Genomic DNA, 26,465 nt, shown 5'->3' on the forward strand with positions numbered 1-26,465 from the left:
TGCTGCCCTGAAAGGACTACCTGAATCAACCCCTCTCCTTTGCCGTTGTCCGAAGTGCAGGTCTCATTCTCTTTCAGAATGTTAACGACATTAATTCTGATGCTCCCAATTCCTTCAGGAGGTCTCGAATCAGGATGAACATAGGACATTACAGCGCAGTACAGGCCCTTCGACAATGTTGCGCCGACCTGTGAAACCAATCTAAAGCCCATCTAACCTACACTATTCCAATATCATCCATATGTTTATCCAATGACCATTTAAGTGCCCTTAATGTTGGCGAGTCCACTACTGCTGCAGGCAGGGTATTCCACGCCCTTGCTACTCTCTGAGTGAAGAACCTACCTCTGACATCTGTCCTATATCTATCACCGGCACGGTGATATCTATCACAGGCGGCACGGTAGCACAGTGGTTAGCACTGCTGCTTCACAGCTCCAGGGTCCCGGGTTCGATTCCCGGCTCGGGTCACTGTCTGTGTGGAGTTTGCACATTCTCCTCGTGTCTGCGTGGGTTTCCTCCGGGTGCTCCGGTTTCCTCCCACAGTCCAAAGATGTGCGGGTTAGGTTGATTGGCCAGGTTAAAAAATTGCCCCTTAGAGTCCTGGGATGTGTAGGTTAGAGGGATTAGCGGGTAAAATATGTGGGGGTAGGGCCTGGGTGGGATTGTGGTCGGTGCAGACTCGATGGGCCGAATGGCCTCCTTCTGCACTGTAGGGTTTCTATGATTTCTATGACCCCTCAATTTAAAGCTATGTCCCTGCGTGCTAGCTATCACCATCTGAGGAAAAAGGCTCTCACTATCCACCCAGTCTAATCCTCTGATCATCTTGTATGCCTCTATTAAGTCACCTCTTAACCTTCTTTTCTCTAACGAAAACAGCCTCAAATCCCTCAGCCTTTCCTCATAAGACCTTCCCACCGTACCAGGCAACATCCTGGTAAATCTCCTCAGCACCCTTTCCAATGCTTCCACATCCTTTCTATAATGCGGCGACCAGAACTGTACGCAATACTCCAAGTGCGGCCGCACCAGCTGCAACATGACCTCCTAGCTCCGAAACTCAATCCCTCGACCAATAAAAGCTAACACTCCGTACGCCTTCTTAACAATCCTATCAACTTGGGTGCCAACTTTCAGGGATCTATGCACATGGAACACCCAGATCCCTCTGTTCACCCACACTACCAAGTATCTTACCATTAGCCCAGTACTCTGCAATCCTGTTACTCCTTCCAAAGTGAATCATAGAAATCCTACAGTACAGAAAGAGGCCATTCGGCCCATCGAGTCTGCACCGACCACAATCCCACCCAGGCCCTACCCCCATATCCCTATATATTTACCCACTAATCCCTCTAACCTACGCATCTCAGGACACTAAGGCAAATTTTAGCATGGCCAATCAACCTAACCCGCACATCTTTGGACTCAAAAGACTCCGTTTCCAGCGGAGCTGTCAATCACCTCACACTTTTCCGCATTGAACTCCATTTGCCACCTCTCAGCCCAGCTCTGCAGCTTATCTATGTCCCCCTGTAACCCGCAACAACCTTCCGCACTGTCCACAACTCCGCCGACTTTAGTGTCATCCGCAAATTTACTAACCCATCCTTCCACAGCCTTCATCCAGGTCATTTATAAAAATGACAAACAGATGCATTGCTGAATGAGCAAATGGGAGTGAATGAGAGAACAGAATCCTTACAGTGCAGAATTCCCCCCCTCACCTCACTCCAAAGTGCCTTGATTGATTGATTGATAATTGTCCTTGTGTATTAGTATACAGTGAAAAGTATTGTTTCTTGCGCGCTGGACAGACATTACATTCATCGATTTGATTTGATTTATCATTGTCACACACAATGAAAAGTATTGTTTCTTGCGCGCTATACAAAGCATACCGTACATAGAGAAGGAAAAAGGAGTGCAGAATGTAGTGTTACAGCAAAAGAGTTAGAAAAGTTTTAAAAGCATAGAGAGTGAGAGATAGAATTACAGGGTTTGCTGGGCACAGCAGAGAAGGATATAAGGTGCAGAATTTATTCAATTCTGTGATTCATCTGAGCTGGCAAAGGAAGGCTGACTTTCCTGAACAATGCTGGCTTTTTTTTAATGGGAGCTGGACCTGCACCGCAGGCTGAGCTGCAGCCCCTCTCCCCAGCCCTGCTGCATTGAGACACAGTCACCACATTCACACAGACTGGGACATGCTGCTGCCACGTCTCCAGCGGAGCTGTCAGTCACAGGGGGGGAGGGATGGAGGGGCGGGGCCAACTTGGTTTGAGTGACGGCGGTATGGACCAATGGGAGCCCGGAGATGTGTGGGCGGGGCGGGAAGCTAGGCCAATGGGGACGGGAGGAGGACGGGACCACCTCGGCTTGAGTGACGGCGGCGCAGACCAATGGGAGCGCGGAGGTAGCTGGGCGGGGGAGAGGGGTTAGACCAATGGGGAGGGGAGGGAGGGAGGGGCGGGGCCACATCGGGTTGAGTGACGGTGACAAAAACCAATGGGAGCGCGGATGTGGGTGGGCGGGGCAGGTGGCTGGGCCAATGGGGAGAAGGAGGGGGGCGGGACCACGTCGGCTTGGGTGACGGCGGCGCGGGCCAATGGGACCGCGGAGATGGGTGGGCGGGGCGAGGGGTTGGACCAATGGAGAGGGGAAGGAAGGGGGGGGCAGGGCCACCTCGGTGTGAGTGACGGTGGCGCGGGCCAATGGGATCGCGGGAGTGGGTGGGCGGGGCGAGGAGCTGGGCCAATGGGGAAGGGAGGAGGATGGGGCGGGACCACCCCCGCCCGAGTGACGGCGGCGGCGGCCAATGGGATCGCGGGGAGTGGTGGGCCGGGCGAGGGGTTGGGCCAATGGAGAGGAGGGGCGGGGCCGCCAGTCGGAGGTGGTGGCACTGAGGAGGAAGGCCGGGGAGAGAGGGACCGAGAGAGAGAGGGCAGCCGGCAGGATGTGCGGTGAGTTACTCCCGGGCCTGGCACGCTGAGGCCGGGGCCAGAGTGGGTGAGAGCCGGGGACCGAGGCTGAGGCAAAGCCCAGCAGGCCCAGGCTGAGGGTAATCCCGAATGGGGGGAGAGAGGAGCCACCCCGCCCCCGGGACTGGGAAAGGGGTGTGTGGATGGATGGGGGTGGGATGGCCAACCCCAACCCATGGATGCTCTGTGGCAGCACCCACATGACACCCACCCATCAACTAATGGGGCTGGCATGATGCTGGGCTTCGCTGTGACGCCCACCCCGTGCCACCAGGTCACGGCTCGCAGGTCTGACTCTGTTCCCTACCCCAATGTGGGTATATTGGGGTTCGCCGTGATGTGGGTATATTGGGGTTCACTGTGATGTGGGTATATTGGGGTTCACCGTGATGTGGGTGTATTGGGGTTCACGGAGATGTGGGTGTACTGGGGTTCACGGAGATGTGGGTGTACTGGGGTTCACGGAGATGTGGGTGTACTGGGGTTCACGGAGATGTGGGTGTACTGGGGTTCACGGAGATGTGGGTGTACTGGGGTTCACGGAGATGTGGGTGTACTGGGGTTCACGGAGATGTGGGTGTACTGGGGTTCACGGAGATGTGGGTGTACTGGGGTTCACGGAGATGTGGGTGTACTGGGGTTCACGGAGATGTGGGTGTACTGGGGTTCACGGAGATGTGGGTGTACTGGGGTTCACGGAGATGTGGGTGTACTGGGGTTCACGGAGATGTGGGTGTACTGGGGTTCACGGAGATGTGGGTGTACTGGGGTTCACGGAGATGTGGGTGTACTGGGGTTCACGGAGATGTGGGTGTATTGGGGTTCACGGTGATCATAGACTCATCGAACCCCTACAGTGCAAGAGGAGGCCATTCGGCTCACCGACCACAATCCCACCCAGGCCCTACCCCCATAACCCCACACACTTACCCTGCTAATCCCCCTGACACTCGGATCAATTTAGCATGGCCAGTGCACCTAACCTGCACAACTTTGGACTGTGGGAGGAAACTGGAGCACCCGGAGGAAACTCACACAAACGGACAGTGATTCAAGGCTGGAATTGAGTCCCTGACACTGTGAGGCAGCAGCGCTAGCCACTGTGCCATCATTGGTATATGATGTAAGTATATTAGGGTTCACGGTGATGTCGGTATATTAGGGTTCACGGTGACATGGGTATGTTAGGGCTCACCGCGACATTAGTATATTAGGGTTCACCATGACACCACATTAGAACTAGCTGTGGCACTACTCGCCGTGACTTTGGCACATTAGGGTTCACCGTGACATCTATGGTGATGTCGTAATGCCACAATAGAGCTAAAGCAGCTACCATCGAATTTGCCATGACATTGACTCATTTGGACGCCTGTTGTGATACTGACTTAGGGTCCGCTGGTCTGACAGCGCCTGTCACCATGCCTTTGGCATATTAGGGTTCACCACATCACCCACTGTGATGGCACAGGTGGGCTAACACAACTAGCTGTGGCATCTACCGTGAGACTATAATGGTCTTGATGGGACAGCAGCTATCATGCCTGCCTTGATAGCATCGTTGGGCTGACCAGGACAATCTTTGATGCCACAGTGGTCTGGCCGTGAGAGTACAAGGGCGGCACTGTGGCTAACGCTGCTGCCTCACAGCACCAGGGACCTGGGTTCGATTCCTGGCTTGGGTCACTGTCTGTGTGGAGCCTGCATGTTTTCCCCCGTGTCTGCATGGGTTTTCTCCGGGTGCTCTGGTTTTCTCCCACAGTCCGAAAGATGTGCAGGTTAGGTCGATTGACCATGCTAAATTCTCCTGCAATGTCCCTGAACAGGTGCAGGAGTGTGGCGACCAGGGGATTTTCACAGGAACTTCATCGCAGTGTTAATGTAAGCCTACTTGTGACACTAATAAATAAACTTTAATCTAGTGGGTCACGTTATGCTGCTTGTTGTGATACTCATACCTGCTGCGATGCCACAGTAGGGCTGGTGTGACTGGCTGCGCTACTTGCAGTGGCGATAAATTCGATGCCAAGCGCGACAGTATTCATGATGTTCACTATAACGATGGAGTTGGCCGTGATGATGCTTCAGACACTGCAGCTAACCTGACTCTGAACCTTGTATTCATTCATGAGTACACAGGGCCGATCAGAGTAGCATCTATTGCTCCCCCAAATTGATCTTGCTAAGGTGGTGGTAAGTTGCCCCCTTGAAAACAGCAGAGTGCTTTGCCAGGCCAATTCAGAGGGCAGTTCAGAGCCACTCACATTGCCTTAGAACTGGAGGCCAGACCAGCGGAACCAACGGATTGCCTTCCATCAATGACCAAATCAGATTTTCCAGCAATCCCATAGTTTCATTATCACCATGGCCATGTACAACAATTGGAATTCTAGTTGGGATTTGAACCCGGGTCCCTAGATCGTTACACTCAGTCTCTGGGGGCGGCACGCCAGCACAGTGGTTAGCATTACTGCCACACAGCGTCAGGGACCCTGGATTTCCTCCGGGTGCTCTGGTTTCCTCCCACAGTCCAAAGATGTGCAGCTTAGGTGGATTGGCCGTGCTAAATTGCCCCTTTGCGTCCCAAGGTATGTAGGTTTGGGGGAATTAGCCAAGGGAAATGTGTGCGGTTATGGGCGATGCCCTGGATAAGTTACTCAGTTAGGCAGTCGGTGCACTCCCGACAGGCCTTACGGCTCTTTTGCACTGTTGGGATTCTATGACTTAGGCGAGCTTTTTAATTACAGGTTCTATTTCATTCAATTTAAATTACTCTGGTGGCCAAGGTGGGATTTGAACAGTTTGATGGTCTCCAGGTTACAAGCTCACAACATAGCCACTGGGCTACCCACCCTGTAGTGACGTCGGCTGTGGCGTCAGGGTGTGAATGAAACTGTGTACTTGTAGTTTTTTGCAGTGTGTCAACTCCCCCGACACAGGTTCCACATCATGGAGCTTGGACAATGAGGCACCATTGTTAGTTTTGAGAGAATGCCCATTTCACCACATGAATGTGCAACTGGATCTTATACTGTTCGGAATATCAAATCTTGAAACATTATCTTTACAATTGTTGGGGGGGGGAGTGATATTCTACTGAAAATGTTTTTTAAAATATTGAAATTAACATTTCAGCGTATTAATTTCGCTTTTTATCCACAACTTTTCATCCACGATAATCATTTTACCTGCAACTGTATTGTCCCGAGTGAGGAAACAACACTGTAGAAGTTACAGAGCACAAAAACATTGGTTACATAGCAACTGGAAGCAGGAGGAGCCCATTCGGCCCTTCGAGCCTGCTCTGCCATTCATTGGCTGTTCATCAAATCTCACATTTATCTGTATTATACTGCAGCTGCCCACTCAGCCTGTCCAAATCACGCTGAAGCATCTCTGCATCCTCCTCACAGCTCACCCTCCCACCCAACTTTGCATCATCTGCAAATTTGGAGATAATACATTCATTCCTCCTTCCAGATGATTAATATATAATCTGAACAGTTGGGGTCTGAGCACAGATCCCTGCGGAACACCGCTAGTCATTGACTATTTTTTTTTACTCATATGTGGGACATGGGTGTCACTGGCTGGCCAGCATTTATTGTCTCACACCACCAGGTTAAAGTCCAACAGGTTTATTTGGTAGCACAAGCCTTCGGAGCTTTTGGAGCGCTGCCCCTTCATCAGGTGAGTGGAAGTTCTGTTCGCAAACAAGGCATATGAAGACACAAACTCAGTTTACAAAATAATGGTTGGAATGCGAGTCTTTACAGGCAATCAAGTCTTAAAGGTACAGACAATGTGAGTGGAGAGAGGGTTAAGCACAGGTTAAAGAGATGTGTATTGTCTCCAGCCAGGATCTGGCTGGGAGAATGCGAATCTTGACCTGTAAAGAGCTCGCATTCCAACCATTATTTTGTAAATTGAGTTTGTGTCTTTATGTGCCCTGTTTGTGAACAGAACTCCCACTCACCTGATGAAGGGGCAGCGCTCCAAAAGCTTGTGGCTTGTGTTACCAAATAAACCTGTTGGACTTGAACCTGGTGTTGTGAGACTTCTTACTGTGCCCACCCCAGTCCAACGCCGGCATCTCCACATCACAGCATTTATTGCCCATCCATTGTTGCCCGAGGTCAGTTGAGAGTCAACCACATTGCTGTGGCTCTGGAGTCACACCTAGGCCAGACTGGGCAAGACCGGCAGATTTCCTTCCCTAAAGGACGTTGGTGAAACAGATGGGTTTTTCCGATAATCGACAATGGTTTCATGGTCATCAGTAGATTCTTAATTCCAGATATTTTTTATTGAATTCAAATTCCACCATCTGCCGTGGCGGGATTTGAACCCGGGTCCCCAGAACATTAGCTGAGTTTCTGGATTAATAGTCCAGCAATAATACCACTAGGCCATCACCTCTACCGCATGCAAGACCAGCCAGGGTAATCAAGGGCCCCACGCACCCTGGACATAGTCTCTTCCCTCAGGAAAAAGATACAAAAGTTTGAGGTCACGTAGCTACCGACTAAAGAACAGCTTCTTCCCTGCTCCCATCAGACTTTTGAATGGACCTACCTCACATTAAGTTGATCTTTCTCTATACCCGAGAGACTGTAACACGACATTCTGCACTCTCTCCTTTCCTCCTCTATGAACGGTATGCTTTGTATAGTGCACGAGAAACAATACTTTTCACTGTATACTAATACATGTGACAATAATAAATCAAATCACCATCCACCTTGACAAAGAATTCAACCATATTATGGTCACTCGTCCCCAAGGGTTCTCTCACGACTAGACTGCCAACTACTTCCTCATTGCACAACACTCAGTCCAAGATGGCCTGCTCCCTTGTTGGTTCCTCAACGTATTACTCCAGAAAATCATTCCTCATGCATTCCAGAAATACCTCTTCTCTTTTACTGTGACTAATTTGACTCTCCCAATCTATATGCAGATTGAAGTCGCCCATAATCACAGATGTTCCTTTAACATTAGATTTCCTGTCTAATGCTTTTCCCAACATTACCTCTACAGTTTGGTGGTCTGTACACCACCCCCACCAATGTTCTTTGCCCCTTGTTGCTTCTCAACTCGACCCATACAGGTTCCACGTCACCTATGCTAATATCTTTCCTCATTATTGTATCAATATCATCTTTAATCAACAATGCAACATCACCTTTCCGACTGTCCTTCCTAAACACTGAATATCCCTCAATGTTTAGTTCCCATCCTTGCTCACCTTGGAGCCACGTCTCCGTAATGCCAATTATATCAAACCCCTTTATCTATCTGTGCAACTAATTCATCCGTTTTGTTCTGAATGCTCCAAGTATTCAGGTACAAAACCTTAAGGTGTGCAGTTTTAACATTTCTTTTCCCTCCTATTTTTTTTACTCAGTCCTTCTCTGACTCTGGCCCTTGATTTCTCTGCCGATCACTTTCCTTATTCTCCTTACAGTCTTTTCTGCTTGTTCTTAATTCCCCCTGCCCTGAATCCTTGCAAAGGTTCCCATCCCCCTGCCATATTAGTTTACACCCTTCCCAACCACTCTCACAAGTAAACCCTCCCTCCCCCCCTCCCCAAAAGCACATCTCTCTTTTCAGCTGGAGTTCCTTTTGATCATTCTTCTGTCCTTTCTCTTAACTTTTAAAATGATTGTCCCTCCCTTTCTAAGTAAAATCCAATCCCCTTCAAATGGCATGTGTTCTCACCCTCAAGTCGCCAATTCCATGTGACGAGCTGGGAGGTTATGCCGGAACTGTGTAAAAACACTAGTTAGACCATGGCTGGGCCATTGCACGCAACTCTGGTCACCGCACTGTAGGAAGGAAGTGGTTGCATGAGAGGTGGAAAGTTCTATCCTCTTCGGATCCCTAAAGCGCAGAAGGAGGCCATTCGGTTCTTTGAGTCTGCACCCAACTCTATGGCAGAGTATCTTACCCAGACCCTCTCCCCCAGCCCTATCCCAGTACCCCACACATTAGGCATGACCAATCCACCTAACCTACACATCTTTTGAACCGTGGGAGGAAACCGGAGCACCCGGAGGAAACCCATGCAGACACGGGGAGAATGTGCAAACTGCACACAGACGGTCATCAAAGGCCGGAATTGAAACCGGGTCCCTGGCGCTGTGAGGTAGCAGTGCTAACCACTGTGCCACCATGGCTGCCCTTCTTGGTTGAGGATCAACACTCGGCGGCGGGGGGGAGGGAAAGTTAAGAGGTAGGAGATGAATGGGAAATGTTTTACTCGAGGTGATGGGGACTCTCTACCTGAAAGCAGGGTAGAGGCAGTCTTGAATACGTATGAATTAGGAATAGGGGTAGGTCACTCGGCCCCTTGAGTCTACTTCAATAAGATCATGGCCGATGTGACAGTATCCTCAACTCCACATTCCTGCCTGCCCCGCTCCCCGATAACCTTTCATCCCCTTGCTTATCAAGAATCTATTCACACTGCCATAAAATTATTTATTGATGATGGGCCGAAGGGCCTCTTCCCAAACTGTAATATTCTCTGACACTGCTTCCATCCCTGGGGAAAAGGGTTCCAAACGCACTCTAGCCTCTGGCAGGAAAGAATTTTCCTCATCTGTTTTAAATGAGTGACCCTTCATTTTTGTAGTGACCCCTCGTTCTAGATTCTCCCACAAAGGAAAACATCTGCTCCACATCATCCTGTCAAGTTGCCTCTCCATCTTTTGTGTCTCAATAAAGTTGCCTGTTGCTCTTCTAAACGCCAGCAGGTATAAGCCTCGCCTTTCCTCCTCCGGCAACCCCGCCCGTTGCAGGTATTAGTTTCGTAACTCTCACACCATTTGAAAAGTACGTCAACATGCACTTGCCACGTTGTAAGCTAATTAGGCCCCAGACCAAGAGGGGAAGAGTGGGATTGGGCTGGGTTGCTACTTGCTGGCCATTGTGAACGCATAATGAGCCTCATGTCTGCCTGTGCTGTAAATATGATTGATTCGATGCATTTTAAAGCCTTCACTCTGGAAAATAATTTCGGAGTCGTCTGCCTGCATTTCACTGATTCATCAATCGGTGGAAGCATCTTTTTCACTGTTCACTCATCCCAGACTGATGCTCCGGCCATTTTGACAGCTTTGACAGAGGTTTTGGGTGCAAGAATTGAAATGGGTGCCCATCTGGCAAGCTTGAGACGTGTGCCAGAAAGCTAGAATGGTGCAAACCTCTTTCCTCGGCGGAGGGGTCAGCCTGAGGTTCAGCAATGAATGTGCTGTTCCCATTTGCCTCACTCTGGGCTCAGCCAAGATTGGTGGAATGCAGTCAAGGTGGAGTCACAGCGGAACGGAAATGGGTCCTGGCTATGATGTCGGGTTTGGCAGTCCATCCAGCTCCCTGGTGATTAACCAACAGCTCCATCCTTAGTCTGTCCTCATTAGAAAGATATTTCCTGTGTATGGGAGGGTGCTCTCAAAATTGAAAAATAAACTCTCCAAAAAGAGAGAGTGACGAATGGAGCTCTTGTTAAAATGTCGAAATCCAAACCCAAACTCATCCATTTCATTCTCGTTCGCTCCCATCTCCCCTCCTCCCCATCCCTCCTTCCAAGTTTTGCCTGAAGGTTTGTGTTGATTGGTGTCCTATCATTTGATTTGATTTATTATTGTCGCGTGTATTAGTTAAATACAGTGAAAGCTGTGTAGTTTCTTGCGTGCTACACAGACAAAGCATACCGTTCATAGAGAAGGAAACGAGAGAGTGCAGAATGTAGTGTTACAGTCATAGCTAGGGTGCAGAGAAAGATCAACTTAATGCAAGGTAGGTCCATTCAAAAGTCTGACGACAGCAGGGAAGAAGCTGTTCTTGAGTCGGTTGGTATGTGTCCTCAAACTTTTGTATCTTCTTTCCGACGGAAGAAGGTGGAAGAGAGAATGTCCAGGGTGCGTGGGGTCCTCAATTATGCGGACTGCTTTGCCGAGGCAGCAGGAAGTGTAGACAATGGAGGGGAGGTTGGTTTGAGTGATGGATTGGGTACATTCACCTTTTGTAGTTCTTTGCGGTCTTGGGAGCTGAAACACTTTTCGTTTTGTGCCACTCCTGTCGTCAGCAAGGACTGTCGGCTCAGGCTGAGGACTGGTAGTCAGGTATCCTGTTGCTCATCGCTGTCAAAGACCCCAATGTCAGCCTCAAACAATGCCCCATTGAGTGCCGAGCAAAACTCTCAACTCTCTCCCCAACCTAGTACCTCAGCTCTTGCACACACCAGTCAGCCTTGCTGGATCGGATCACAGTTTCAGTATCAAATTAAAGGCAGTTTTGAGTTGTTGGCCCAGGTCCACCAGGAAATGGGTCAAGATCGGCCAGTCTTGCCAGCCTGCAGACAGAGGGAACGTTCATTTTGTTCATGTGGCCTGCATTCAAGTCCAGGTCCCAGACGTGAAAGCATAGCGTGCTAATTCATGACATGGTGTAATCAGCCCCAGTAGTTTAGTTTGGTACCGGTGCATTGCTGAGCACTTTGGCTCTGTCCCAATATTGCCCTCGAGACTTTGGGCTGAATCGGACACAGAAGTACACCTTTTCTTCATCTCTGTACTCTTACGAATTCTGCTTGGCAACCGTAAATCCGTTGTTGAAGTGTGTGTGGTAAACCAATCCCTTCCAACTCATTAATAATGCTCCTCTGTTTATCATCAACGTCAGACTTATAATTATCATTTCTCCTTTGATTGCTGAGTCATTTTCTCTTCAGGTTTTTAAAAATGTAATCGTGGCACATGGGTGTCGCTGGCTAGGCCAGCACTTATTGCCCATCCCGAGTTGTCTTTGAGAAGGTGGTGATGAGCTACCTTCTTGAATCGCTGCAGTCCACATGCTGTGGGTTGATCCACAATGCCGCGAGGGAGGGAATTCCAGGATATTGACCCAGCGACTGCGAAGGAACGACGATTATATTTCCAAGTCAGGATGGTGAGTGGCTTGGAGGGGAACTTGCAGGTGGTTCTGTTCCCATGTATCTGCTGCCCCTGTCCTCGATGGAAGTGGTCGTGGATTTGGAAGGTGCCGTCTAAGGATCTTTGGTGAATTGCTGCATCTTGTAGATGGTACACACTGCTGCTACTGAGCGTCGGTGGTGGAGAGATTGAATGTTTGTAGATGTGGTGCCAATCAAGCTGGGCTGCTTTATCCTGGATGGTGTCGAGCTTCTTGAGTGTTGTTGGAGCTGCACCCATCCAGGCAAGTGGGGAGTATTCCATCACACTCCTGACTTGTCCACTCTGACTTGTTTATTTCCAGTATCTCTTGGTGGAAAGCTGAACATAACCTTCTGGTTTCTGCAAAAAAAGGAGTGTTTTGTCTTCAAAGTGAAAAAAAAGCAAAGTACTGGATAAACTCAGTAGGTCTGGCAGCATCTGTGGAGAGAGAAACAGAATTAATGTTTCAAATCACTAATACTAATCACTAAGTTCAAAGACTATTTCCTCGGGTGGATGGAGCTATTACAAGGGGGCATAACTATAGGGTTCGTGGTGGGAGATACAGGACGGATATCAGAGGTAGGTTCTTTACGCAGAGAGTGGTTGGGGTGTGGAATGGACTGCCTGCAGTGATAGTGGAGTCAGACACTTTAGAAACATTTAAGCGGTTATTGGATAGGCACATGGAGCACACCAGGATGATAGGGAGTGGGATAGCTTGATCTTGGTTTCAGATAAAGCTCGGCACAACATCGTGGGCCGAAGGGCCTGTTCTGTGCTGTACTGTTCTATGTTCTATGTACTCTTCCTCACATCTATAAACGAGTCACGTGGACTCAAACCTTAACTGTGTCTTCCCCTCCACAGATGCTGCCAGACCTGCTGAGTTTTTCCAGCACTTCCTGTTTTTATTTCAGATTGTCAGCATCTATGGTTGTGTTTCTTTTGTAAGGCACCAGCCCAGACTAGGTTTTAGCAACAGAACGAAGGTCAGCACTGTCTGAGATCAGAAACCAGAAAGGGACTGACACATGTCCAAAAAGAAAATTCAAAATGGAGGTCAGCGTTCCGAGTTGTTGAACCCGATGTTGAGTTGAGAAAGCTGCAGTGTGCCGAAGCGGAAGGTGAGGTTCTGTACCGCCAGCTTGCGTTGGGCTTCGCTGCAGTGTCGGCGCGGATAGAGCACAGAAGATGGCGCATGAGAGCAAGATGGTGAATTGCAACGGCAAGTAACTGACTGGAAGGTTGGAGCCACACTTGATACTAAGCAGAGGTGTTCCGCGAAGCGGGCACACGGTCTGCATTTGCCCAGTGTAGAGGAGACTGCCTTGTGAGCAGCGAATGCAGGAGACTAAATTGAAATAAGTGCAAGTGAATCGCTGCTTCACCTGGAAAGAGTGTTTGGGACCTTGGACAGTGGGGTGAAAGGGCAGATGTTACACCTGTTGAATGGGAAAGTGTCGTTATGAAGGATGAAGTGTCCGGGTGATGGGGAAGTGGGCCAGGTGCTGTGGAGCGAGCAGCCCTCGGGAATGTCGACAGGGGTGAGGAAGATAAGTTAGGTGATGAAATCATGCCCAAGGTGGCAGAAGTAGAGCACACAGAACGGTACAGCGCAGGAACAGGCCCTTTGGCCCACCAAGCCTGCGCCAATCACGTTGTCCTATTTAGACCAACCGCTTATATCCCTCTATTCCCCGGCATGAGTGCAGGAAATGGGTCGGACACAGTTGAGGGTCCCGTCAACCACACTGTTGGGTGGGGTGTGGGTGTTGCAGCCGTCAGGAGAGGATTACAAAGACATCCAACGGGGGTTTACCCAGGAGAGAAAAAGGAATTGCGGGTTCAAAGAGGAAGGCTCCAAGGAGGCAGCTGGACCGGTCGAGCTGACTGACCTGTTTCTATGCTGCACAACCTCTATATAATTTGATAGTTTTTGCCTTCACTTGTGCTGTCGTCACAAATTAAGCTGCCCTGTGACGCCTGAATAAAACCGGTCTCCGGCTCAACGAGTTAAAAATGTGGAGGCAGAGGGCAACCTCCGCAAATGCTTGTTCCTGCACTGATTTCATAGAACATACTCTCAGTTCTGAAGAAAAGACTGAGCGTTTGTGGAGTGCTTAGACCTTGTTGCAAGGTCAAGAAGAGACTGAGAGTACAACCGATTAACATTGACAGGAGTGCTTCTCTTGGTACTCTGTGTGATTACTGAATTTAACTTTGCAAAGCAATAAATTGCTGGGAAAATTGGTAGCAATATGATGTGTAAACTGCAATAGAGGGACATGGTTTGTTTTTCATTGACGGTACAGAGCCAGAATGGCACAAGCATCGATTCAGTGTCCTGGCAATAGAAACAAGCAGGGAATCTGTTGTTGTGCCTCAAACTCTGTTCCCCGGCCATTGACTTGATACCTGGCGAAAGTCTGAGTCCAGTTCAGACAGTTCATAGAAATCATAGAAACCCTACAGTGCAGAAGGAGGCCATTCGGCCCATCGAGTCTGCACTGACCACAATCCCGCCCAGGCCCTACCCCCACATATTTACCCGCTAATCCCTCTAACCTACACATCCCAGGACTCTAAGGGGCAATTTTTAACCTGGCCAATCAACCTAACCCGCACATCTTTGGACTGTGGGAGGAAACCGGAGCACCCGGAGAAAACCCACGCAGACACGAGGAGAATGTGCAAACTCCACACAGACAGTGACCCGAGCCGGGAATCGAACCTGGGACCCTGGAGCTGTGAAGCAGCAGTGCTAACCACTGTGCTACCGTGCCGCCCTGTCAGCCTCGATGTGATACCTGATGCCAAGTTGAGTTCTGACCATGCTTTCATAACATCAGAAGACTGCTACTTCCAAAGCTACTGCTACTGAGCTTTGACAAAGGGTCATCTGGACTTGAAACGTCACCTCTTCCCTCTCCTCACAGATGCTGCCAGACCTGTTGAGATTTTCCAGCATTTTCTCTTTTGGAATCTGCTACTTCCACCTCTGTGAAGTTGCTCAGCTGTGCCCCCCACCTCAGCTCGCCTTCTGCTGAAATTCTCATCCGTTGTCCTTGTTCCCCCTCCACTCTGACACTCTCGAAGCCAGCCCACCATCTTCCACCTTGGGTAAATTTGAACTCATCCAAAGCTATGTTGCCCGGCTGAGAACTCGGACCAAGTCCTATCCATCCATCATCCTTGCACTCGCTGACCTAGTGGCTTCTCCTACACCTCGGTTTTTAAGTTCTCATCCTCGCTTTCAGTTCAATTCTCTCCATCGCTTTGCCCACCCTGTCTGCAACCTCCCCCAGCTCCGAGGCCCTCTGAGATCTCTGCGTTCCTCTAGTGATTTCCCGATGTGCATCCCTGGCACAGTGGTTAGTACTGCTGCCGCACAACACCAGAGACCCAGGTTCAATCCTGGCCTCGGGTCACTGTCTGCACGTTCTCCCCGTGTCTGCGTGGGTTTCCTCCGGGTGCTCCGGATTCCTCCCACTGTCCACAGATGTGCGGGTTAGGCTGATTGGCCAGCTAAATTGACCCTAGTGTCAGAGGGATTAGTAGGATAAATGTGTGGGGTTATGGGAATAGGGCCTGGGTGGGATTGTGGTCAGTGCAGACTCGATGGGCCGAATGGCCTCCTGCTGTACTGTAGGGATTCTACGGGATTCTATTTCAATCACTCCAACATTGACACTGAACTGTGGGCTTCCCAATTCCCCACCCGCTTCCTAAAATCCTCCCATGTGTTTGCCAACTATCTTGTGTGACTGGATGACCAGTTTGTTTGCCAGTGTTAATAGTATGTTCATTATGTTGTTAAGGTGGAGCATTGTTTATTAAGTACACAGAACACTGATAAGGCTGAGACACGGGCGGGGGGGGGGGGGGCGTTGGTGGGTAGGGACAGACGTCTGTAATTCTGCATTCTATTGTACAAACGCATCATCAAGTAAAGCGTTGGTGACTTGCTTCAGACTACATTGACTGGCTTGGGATTAGAATAACAGAGAGTGCTCCTGTGAGTTATTTCCTGTGGAGTGCTTTCGGCGTTATGTCAAAGGCGCTATATAAATCCAAATTGTTAGTATGTAAATCTGATGATGAACCTTAGCGGTGGAGCCACAGCCATCTGTGCTAATGCAGGAGCAAAAAGCCTTGAGCGCGTGGGTTGTACTTAAAAGTTAATTTATTAGTCACGAGTAAGGCTTACATTAACACTGCAATTGAGTTATTGTGAAAGTCCCCTAGTTGCTACACTCCGGCGCATGTTCGGGTTAATGCACCCTAACCAGCACGTCTTTCAGACTGTGGGAGGAAACCCCACGCAGACACGGGGAGAACGTGCAAACTCCACACACACACTGACCCAAGCCGGGAATCGAACCCAGGTCCCTGGCGCTGTGAGGCAGCAGTGCTAACCATTGTGCCACCCCGGATTTCAATGAAGGTAAATCCATTTAGCCTGAGTAGACAGTGGTGTTTGTAATAAGTCAGTCACCATCCCATCCCTGCGATTCCCTCCATAGTCACGCAATCTTGAATCATACAATCCCCACAGTGCAGAAGCTATTCAGCCCATCCAGTCCGCACTGACTCTCTGACAGAGCACCTTTCCCAGGCCCCCTCCCTGACCCTCTCCCCTATCCATCTAACCTACGCATCTTGGGACACTAAAGGGCAATTTAACGTGGCCAATCCACCTAACTTACCCGTCTTTGGAGTGTGGGAGGAAACCCCCACAGACATGGGGAGAACATGCAAACTCCACACAGACAGTGAGCTGAGGCCGGAATTGAACCTGGGTCCCTGGAGCTGTGAGGCAGCAGTGCTAACCACTGTGCCACCATGCCACTCTCACAGAATCCCTACGGTGCAGAAGGAGGCCGTTCGGCCCATTGCATCTGCACTGACAACAATCCCACCCAGACTCTATCCCCATAATCCCAAGCATTTACCCAGCTAATCCCTCGAACCTACGCATCCTGGGGCACTTAGGGGCAATTTAGCATGGCCAATCAACCTAACCCGCACATCTTTGGGCTGAGAGGGGAAACCGGAGCACCATATTCATTACTGAAGAAGGATTTAGGCCTGAAATGCTGACTATATTTTCTGTCCTGCAATGCCTGATTATCCAGCTACTTTTTTAAAAAAAATTATTCTTTCCCCTGAACACCTGAAAATATTTAATCAAAATGACATCTAAACCCATCTTTCCAAGACATTGGCAGATGCAAAAAAGTGAAATTTTAGACTGAACGTCTTGGAAAACAGAACCCGGAATTGGCACCTCTGAAGTGAATGTGCATTGGACTTCAGGCTGTATGAGGGGAAGCGATGGCCGAGTGGTATTATTGCTGGACTATTAATCCAGAAACTCAGCTCATGTTCTGGGGACCAGGGTTCGAATCCCGCCACGGCCGATGGTGCAATTTGATTTCAATTTTAAAAAATCTGGAATTAAGAATCCACTGATGCCCATGAAATCACTGTCAATTGTCAGAAAAACCCGTCTGGTTCACTAATGCCCCTTTAGGGAAGGAAATCTGCAGTCCTTACCCAGTCTGGCCTCCAGGTGACTCCAGACCCACAGCAATGTGGTTGACTCTCAACTGCCTTCCAAGGGCAACTAGGGATGGGCAATAAATGCTGGCCCAGCCAGCGACGCCCATGTCCCACAAATGAATAAAAAAATGCATTGTACAAATGATTGTGTCTCTGTTTGTATCATGTGAGGTTGGAATAGGAAGATTGAATGTGCTGCCGATTCGATCAGAGAGCTCCAGACTTTGAGAGCAAGACCTCCTTGTCTTCCTTCCCAAGTTTGGGCCCCCATCCTGTGGCGGGGAGCTAGCAGTCTCTTTGGCACTCCTCTCTGCAAAGCAAGTCTGCAATGTCCAGTCGATGCCTCTCCCTATGAAAACTCCAGCCTCAACCCCATGCCTCATGGGCATAGCCGATTGCCACTCGTCTTTAGTGTGGCTGAGAGTGTGGACGCAAAAACACCTATAGAATCCTACAGTGCAGAAGGAGGCCACTTGGCCCATCAAGTCTGCACTGACCACAATCCCACCCAGGCCCTATCCCCATAACCCCATGCATTTACCCTAGCTATTCCCCCCTTGACACGAAGAGGCTATTTAGCATAGCTAATCCACCTAACCCGCACATCTTTGGACTGTGGGAGGAAACCGGAGCACCCAGAGGAAACACGCAAACACGGGGAGAATGTGCAAACTCTACGCAGACAGTGCCCCGAGCCGGGAATCGAACCCGGGTCCCTGGCGCTGTGAGGCAGCAGTGCTAACCCACTGTGCCAGCATGCCTCACCGCAGAAAGGCTGGTTGCCAGTAATAGCTGCGCCTTTCATTCTCGGGTCACTGACTGCCGCTGCGGGGGCTGTCCCAGAGCTGCAACCACAGCATGGACAGAAGCACAATCTGTAAAGCAAACTCTCGGTTCAGTTCAGTTTAAAATAAACTCGGGGCGTTAAACCCAAGGATTTAGTGGTGCCTTGTGCAAGGGTGTATGATGATTAAAAATAATACCATACCAAGACCTCAGTGTTCCAACTTAAGCAGCCAAGAGCAAGATGTACCCTCTGGATGTTTGTCAAGCGACTTCCAAACTTGACAGCCAGTTCTTGCTTGGCTTGTTTAAAATTGGGTTTGATACGTCACATGCGGACAGTGCTTATTACCGAGCTGTTAAGTTGAAATATCTTTGCCGGTGTGTTTGTTGAATGTTGGCACGCCTATCATTCAGCGATGGAACGATGCTGGAGTTGGGTGCATTGCAATGAAGTTCTGGTTGTGCAATGCTAGTTGTAACCATTATCTTTAAATTGGAATCCTGTGTACAGGGTGCAGGTTTCTGGAGATGAGCTGTTTGCTATCCTTCAGTCCATCGAATTTGATTTGGGTTTTGTGTGGTATTATTTACAACAGCCTTGATGGGAGCTTGTGAATTGGCCTCATCTGTAACTCAAGCCTTGACTTAATTCCTGCCATAAAGAGTACTTTATTTCACTAAGTGGCCACTTTAACTTCTTTCTTCATTGAAATGGTTATATTTAACTTTCATTTGTACACCTGGCAATCTTCGGTGACAGAAGGCTGCTCGAGTCAGTTCCCTGAGCTGATAAGCGAACAGGACATTTCATTGTTGGTCTAGCAAGATTCTCGAGCCAGGAGGGGGATTCAGGAGGTTTGTGGGCAATGGGCAGGGAAGTGGAGTTGAGGCCATGTTCTTGAATGGCAGAGCAGGCTAGAGGGGCAGAATGGTCGTCTCCTGCTCCGAATTCAAATGTTTAAAAAGGGCAGGCTGTTTGTTCCATGTGCTTTGATGGCGAACAGGATTCTGGAGTTTATCGGGGTTAGTGGCAGCAGAGTGTATAAAGCCAGAGCTTCAGAAGACAAGAGGATTTGGAAAAGACAGGAGTGGGACTGGAACTCCAGAGAGGGGCATCCACCACAGCAACCTCTGCATAATGTTTTCACCCACTGTTAACGGTGATCGGGATCCCTGTTCTTCTGTGCAAGTCTTCGGCAATCACTCGCTAACGAGTATGATTGTCCACCTGAGAAATTCCGTGTCACTGGTCATGTGTTGTCCTTGCATGGCGAACAGGCCGGACCCTAGAGCAGTGTCTCTGACCGCGCACTCGTTTCCAGGAGGTAGAATCGGCCCTGGGACTTTAGATCACTGGCATTCTTTTCTCGGCCTCCTTTTCTCGGCCTCCTCTTGCTGTCGGGCGTTCTCAAAGAATTGTGCCGCAACTTGTGGAAGTTCCTTCAACATGGTTTCTTCTGAACAAAGATCTCCCAGGCATTGACGTCTATGTTGCATTTCTTGAGGTGAGCCTTTAGGGTGTCTTTGAAGTGCTTCCTTTGTCCTCTTGTCTGGGTGCAGGGTGAGGGAGACTTGCTTTGGCAGTTGGGACTCTAGCATCCTAAGCACATGGCTGGACCAGCAGAGTTGGTTCCGGATGATCATGGACTTGATGCTGGTGCGCTTGACTCCTTCAAGGACGCCGATGTTAGTAAGCCTGCCCTCCCTGCTGATGCGGAGAATCCATCTCGGACAACGTTGATGGTCCCCCTCAGAGCCTTGAGGTGGCATCTGTACGTAGTCCAAGTTTCTCTGCAGAAGAATTGGAAGGATGACGGCCTTGTACATGGGGATCTTCGTATCAGCACGGATCATCGAAGACCCTCATCCTTAGGCTTCCGAACATGGCTCAGCTACGATGTTGGGATTCCACATCAATGTCAGCCATGGATGAGACCTGAAACAGAAGCATCTGCTCGTGATTAAAAACGCAAGCTGCTGAAAATACTCGGCGAGACGGATTTAATCGGCAGAAAAAGGCCTTGTGTTTTGGGTCGATGACCTTTCGTCAGAACAGACGAGGTGTTTGAGATGAAGCAGGTTTTAAGCAATTCGAGAGACGGAGAACGGGAGCAGAGGAGGAATGGGCTAACGGGAAGGCCTGAGAGAGGGTGGGAGGGGCAAACGTTTGATTACCTGACCAAAGGTATGAATCTTAGAATCCTGCAGTGCAGAAAGGAGGCCATTCGGCCCATCGAGTTCCTGATCCTGTTCCTCTTTCCACTGCTGCCAGAGATGTTTGCTGTGAGGAAGCTTTGTTTGGTTGTTTCTGTTTTGTTGTGTGTGAAATTCCTGAACTGATGTAGTTGGGACATTGCAATGGAATTTCCGACTCTGACATGTTCACTGACAGTGCTGGCACTGAAAAAAACAGTGAAATGAATGACTGCATGTTGTCTGAAAGTTGTTCAGCTCCCCTGAGGTGTGGTGCTCATGGTTAGGTGGTTGGCCATGGCAAGTTGCCCCTTTAGTGTCCAAAGATGTGTAGGTTAGATGGGTAATGTATGGGGTTACGGGAATAGGGTGGGAGACAGGGCCTGGGTACGATAATCTGCCAGAATGTCGGTGCAGACTCGATGGGCCAAGTAGCCTCTTCGGCACTGTAAGGGTTCGATGATTCTATTCTAAGAACCCCTTGCAAGAAGATGTAGGAAATGCTGTCTTTATTTACCATGGGTAGGGCAGTGACACTTGGGACAATCGCATCACTACTGCCATTGGTCTCTGTGATGCCTCAGTGGTAATATCACTACACTGGTAATCCAGGGGCCCAGGCTAATCCTCTGTGAAACATAGGTTCAAACCCCACCATGGGAGCTAGTGCAACTCTAATTTCAATTCATATAATATGGAATTGAAAGCAAGTCTCAGTGATTTGATTTGATTTATTATTGTCACATGTATTAGTATACAGTGAAAAGTATTGTTTCTTGCGCGCTATACAGACAAAACATACCGTTCATAGAGAAGGAAACGAGAGAGTGCAGAATGTAGTGTTACAGTCATAGCTAAGGTGTAGAGAAAGATCGACTTAGTGCGAGGTAGGTCCATTCAAAGTTCTGATGGTAGCAGGGAAGAAGCTGTTTTTGAATCTGTTGGTACGTGACCTCAGACTTTTGTACTTTCTTCCCCGACGGAGGAAGGTGGAAGAGAGAATGCCCGGGGTGCCTCCTTAATTATGCTGGTTGCTTTCCCGAGGCAGCGGGAAGTGTAGACAGAGGCAGTGGATGGGAGGCAGGTTTGCATGATGGACTGGGCTACATTCACGACCCTTTGTAGTTCCTTGCGGTCTTGGGCAAAGCAGGAGCCCATACCAAGCTGTGATACAACCAGAAAGAATGCTTTCTATGGTGCATCTGTAAAAATTGGTGAGAGTGACTGCGAAACTGTCATCGATTATCATTTACAAAAAAATCTGGTTCACAATGTTCTTTAGGGAAGGAAATCTGCCGTCCTTACCTGGGTCTGGCCTCCGTGTGAATCCAGGCCCACAGCAATGTGGTTGACTCTTAATTGTCCTCTGAAATGGCTCAGCAAGCCACTCAGTTCAAGAGGCAGTAAGGATGAGCAGCAAGTGCTGGTCTTGCCAGCGGTGCCCACATCACATGAAAGAGTAAAGACAGGATTTCCAGCACCATTTGCCATTCGGTGAGCCCGCGTGAGAGTGCAGGTGAGGTGCGGACCAAGTTAGATTCATTTAGTCAAAGCTCAGATGTCTAGGCTCTGACCTACAAATAATGACACCTTGGTGTCAGTCCTTCATCAAGGAGCTTGCAACTGCAATGATAAAGGAAAACCCATTTGCCTTTCGAAGTTGTTTTCCTTAACCAAGCACCTTGCGGTGTTTTTGTGGACAGAGGTGCACAAAGGTGTCAGTGTTGCGTGCTGCAAGATGTTCTATAAATAGATTTAATCAGAAGATGAGTTTGCAGCAGCACCCTCCAGGGTTGATATCACTGACTTATGAAGCAGACTTTGAACAGAGTCTTCAGTCCAAGTATTGAACTGTTGGAGACACAAACTGGTCTCTCTTCGTGTTATCCTGACACTGAATTAAATTGAATCATTTTTTATTATTCACAGACACTGCTGGAAATACTCAGCAGGTCAGGCAGCATCAATGGAGAGAGAGAGAGAGAGATTCTGACCTTTCATCAGAACTGCAAAATGTAGATAGAACAGTATTGAAGCAAGGACAGAGGCTGGGGAAGGAGGCACATTAAGTTTCACAGGTGCAGCATCGGAGGTGGAAGTCAGAGATCATAGAATCCCTACAGTGCAGAAGGAGGCCAATTGGCCCATTGGGTCCGCACCGACCACAATCCCACCCAGGCCCTCTCCCCATAACCCCATGCACTTACCCTAGCTAGTCCACCTGACACTAAGGGGCAATTTAGTATGGCCAATCCACCTAACCCGCACATCTTTGGACTGTGGGAGGAAACCGGAGCACCCGGAGGAAACCCACGCAGACACGGGGAGAATGTGCCAACTCCACACAGACAGTGACCCGAGCCGGGAATTGAACCCAGGTCCCTGGCGCTGTGAGGCAGCAGTGCTAACAACTGTGCCACCCAGATGGATAGAGAGTTGGCACGGTGGCACAGTGGTTAGCACTGCTGCCTCACAGTGCCAGGGACCCGGGTTCGATTCCCGGCTTGGGTCACTGTCTGTGTGGAGTTTGTACGTTCTCCCCCGTTCCTGCGTGGGTTTCCTCCGGGCGCTCCGGTTTCCTCCCACGGTCTGAAAGACGTGCTGGTTAGGTGCGTTGACCGTGCTAAATTCTCTCTGTGTACCCCGAACAGACGCTGGAGTGTGGAGACAACGGGATTTTCACAGTGACTTCATTGCAGTATCAATGTAAGCCGACTTGTGACACTAATAAATAAATAATAAACGTAACTAAATAAAAAAACCAAACGGCTTGCTTGGTGTTGTGTTTTAAGTTTATCTACTGGTGTCACAAGTGGGTTTCCATTAACACTGCAATGAAGTTACTGTGAAAATCACCAAGTCGCCACACTCCGGTGCCTGTTCGGGTACACTGAGGGAGAATTTAGCATGGCTAATGCATCTAACCAGCACGTCTTTCGGACTGAGGGAGGAAACCCACACAGACTCTGGGACAAGGTGCAGACTCTGCACAAACAGTGACCCAAGCCGGGAATCGAACCCGGGTCCCTGATGCTGTGAGACAGCAGTGCGAGCCACTGTGCCACCATGCCGCGCTTAGGAATGAACGGAGCCAAAGCCATCGTCCAATCCGTATTTGGTCCTTGCCTCACCTGCATCCATATCTGATTTCCAGTGTCTGCAAGCAGTATTTTGTCTCTTCGTATCTGGTGGCTGCTCTTAAATTCTTGAAAGGCCACGCAAGCATGTCTTCAATCCCAGTGTGCCGTATGTTCCGTATCCGCAGAGCTCCAAGTCAACACTTTGGGTGGATGGGCAGGAACCAGATCCCATTCTGTTTGGTGCTGAACACTTTGGATTGAAAACCTTCTCGTATGTACAATGATCCCTCCACTTGGAAAGAAAATATTTTGAATGGATGTGGAAATGCTTTGCTCCAGTGCTGCACCTGGGAGTGCGAGTCAGGCACGAAGGTCAGGGAGTGTGTCAGTGCTTCATTGAGTCCTTACAACGGTGGCACAGTGGTTAACACAGCTTCCTCACAGTGCCAGGGACCCGGGTTCGATTCCCGGCTCGGGTCACTGTCTGTGTGGAGTTTGCACATTCTCCCCGTGTCTGCGTGGGTTTCCTCCGGATGCTCCGGTTTCCTCCCACAGTCCAAAGATGTGCGGGTTAGGTGGATTGGCCATGCTAAATTGCTCCTAAGTGGCAGCGGGACTACTAGGGTAAATAGGTGGGGTTATGGGGACAGGGTCTGAGTGGGATTGTGGTCGGTGCGGACTTGATGGGTTGAATGGCCTCCTCCTGCACTGGAGGGATTCTATGATCAGGCCTGACTTTCAGTTCAAGAATTGAGACCCCAACCATGGTGGTGGTTTGAAGGAAAACTGCTTCGCGCCAGTGGTACAGTAAGGGTAGAAATGCACCCTAGTATAGAGATGTGTGAAGTATACGTCGCAAAAAAAAAGACTTTTCATTTGTGTAATTGCAGCGCTGATGGAGTGGAAATGTGAGAAGTGATGAGGTGTGATGAATGGACAAGCTGACACCTGATTGGACGGAGCCTGCCTTCAGTTTGTTGGCTTGGCTTTGAAGCTGAGTGAAGGAGGCCCCCCGTCCCTGACATGAGCAGTGATGTGGCGGCGTGGAATTTTCAGAATCTCACCTTGACTGCACAAGCCACTTTTGAGGTTGCATTTCCCAGGAGCAGATTTATTGTCCCTCAATTGGATGATGTGAAACAGCTTGCCATGTCATTGGGGCACCAAGCGCAACTTAAATGCCATTCCTTCAGGTGTCAGGATGTTATATTACTGGAAATTGGCAGAAGTCTAACTAAACTGTATTTAAAACAGCGTGGCTCTGATTTGGTTTGATTTATTATTCTCGCATGTGTTGGAATACGGTGAAAAGTGTCATTTCTTGCACGCAATGCAGACAAAGCATACTGTTCATAGAGTACAGAAGGGAGAAGTAAAGGAGAGGATGCAGAACATAGCTTTTCAGTCACAGGATGCAGAGAAAGGTCAACTTAGTGCGAGGTAGGTCCATTCAAAAGTCTGATGGCAGCAGGGGAGAAGCTGTTCTTGAGTCGGTTGGTACGTGACCTCAGACTTTTGTATCTTTTTCCCGATGGAAGATGGTGGAAGAGAGAATATCCGGGGTGCGTGGGGTCCTGAATTATGCTGGCTGCTTTACCGAGGCAGCGGGAAGTGTAGACAGAGTCAATGGATGGGAGGCTGGTTTGAGTGATGGATTGGGCTTTGTCGTTCCTTGCGGTCTTGGGCCGAGCAGGAGCCATACCAAGCTGTGATACAACCAGAAAGAATGCTTTCTATGGTGCATCTGTAAAAATTGGTGAGAGCCGTGGTGGACATGGCGAATTTCCTTAGCCTCATTTCATGTTGGGCTGTTATTTCTCATTACTTCACAAGTGAGTTTCTATTAATGTTAATTTTTGTGCTTGCTGCTTTCAACATAGGATTGTCTCTTCCTGCAGAGGAATTCTCTCTTTTCTCCCACTTGAGAATTAGAGACTGATGAGTTCCCTTGTGTCTTCTGATTGCAGGAATCTTTGCTTACCTGAACTACCATGTACCTCGGACAAGAAGGGAGATCCTGGAAACTCTCATTAAGGGACTTCAGCGTCTCGAGTATAGAGGATATGACTCTGCCGGTAAGTGCACAGGTTCTGGAATGCTTGCAGGGGAGGTACGGGAGTTGTGCTGGCCACTTACGCCTGCCCTCTGGCAATCCTGGGAGCACGGGCTGGCTGCGTCGAAGTATTGCTGCTGCTTTCAGCATGACACACGGGCTCACGCGATCAGTCCCCAGCAGCTGGAGGAGAGGAAGGCATCATTAAAACTTGTCCCTGGAACACAATTGAGGTGGGGGGGGGGCTTTCCAAAATGAATACTTTCCGCTTTTGGTGCTTTTATTTTTATTCTCAACCGTTCTTCCCCTCCTATTTCACGGGCAGCACAGTGGTTAGCATTGCTGCCTCTCAACGCCAGGGACCCAGGTTCGATTGCCGGCCTCGGGTGACTCTCTGTGTGGAGTCTGCACATTCTCCCCGTCTCTCCGTGGGTTTCCTCCGGGTGCTCCGGTTTCCTCCCACACTACAAAGATGTGTCAGTCGGGTGCATTGGCCGTGCTAAATTGCCCCACAGGCTCAGGGAGATTAGGAGGTTGAATACATGGAGTTACGGGGATATTGCCTGGCTGGGATTGTTGTCGGTGCAGACTTGAAGGGCCGAATGGCCTCCTTCTGCACTGTAGGGATTCTCTGACACAAGAAAGCATTCAGTCATTTTAGATTGGTGTGTTTTTTCCAAAATGACCTGGTCACTTCACTGTCTGATCACCCCGGTGACCTTGCTGATAGGGAGTGCCCTTGAGGGGAACACCAGAAACAATGGCAAGAGAGAGGGAGGAAGGCAACTCAACTTCCTAATGAACTGGAAGCTACCCCAGAGTGACAAAATCCCCAACAAAGATGCTG

At 49.4% G+C, this 26,465-nt stretch overlaps 1 protein-coding gene across 2 annotated transcripts in view; it reads left to right on the plus strand.

Moving 5' to 3' along the window:
• Window positions 1–2,894: 2,894 nt before the first annotated feature.
• LOC144510162 (glutamine--fructose-6-phosphate aminotransferase [isomerizing] 1) overlaps window positions 2,895–26,465 on the plus strand; it is a 96,644-nt gene continuing 73,073 nt past the window's right edge. For both annotated transcript variants that reach the window (XM_078239573.1, XM_078239574.1), the window contains exons 1-2: window positions 2,895–2,966; window positions 25,533–25,640. In XM_078239573.1, coding sequence (XP_078095699.1) covers window positions 2,960–2,966; window positions 25,533–25,640 — 115 coding nt within the window. In that variant the 5' untranslated portion in view covers window positions 2,895–2,959. The remainder of the gene's footprint in view (window positions 2,967–25,532; window positions 25,641–26,465) is intronic.

Source organism: Mustelus asterias, chromosome 22, assembly GCF_964213995.1.
Source record: "Mustelus asterias chromosome 22, sMusAst1.hap1.1, whole genome shotgun sequence".
Taxonomy (NCBI): domain Eukaryota; kingdom Metazoa; phylum Chordata; class Chondrichthyes; order Carcharhiniformes; family Triakidae; genus Mustelus; species Mustelus asterias.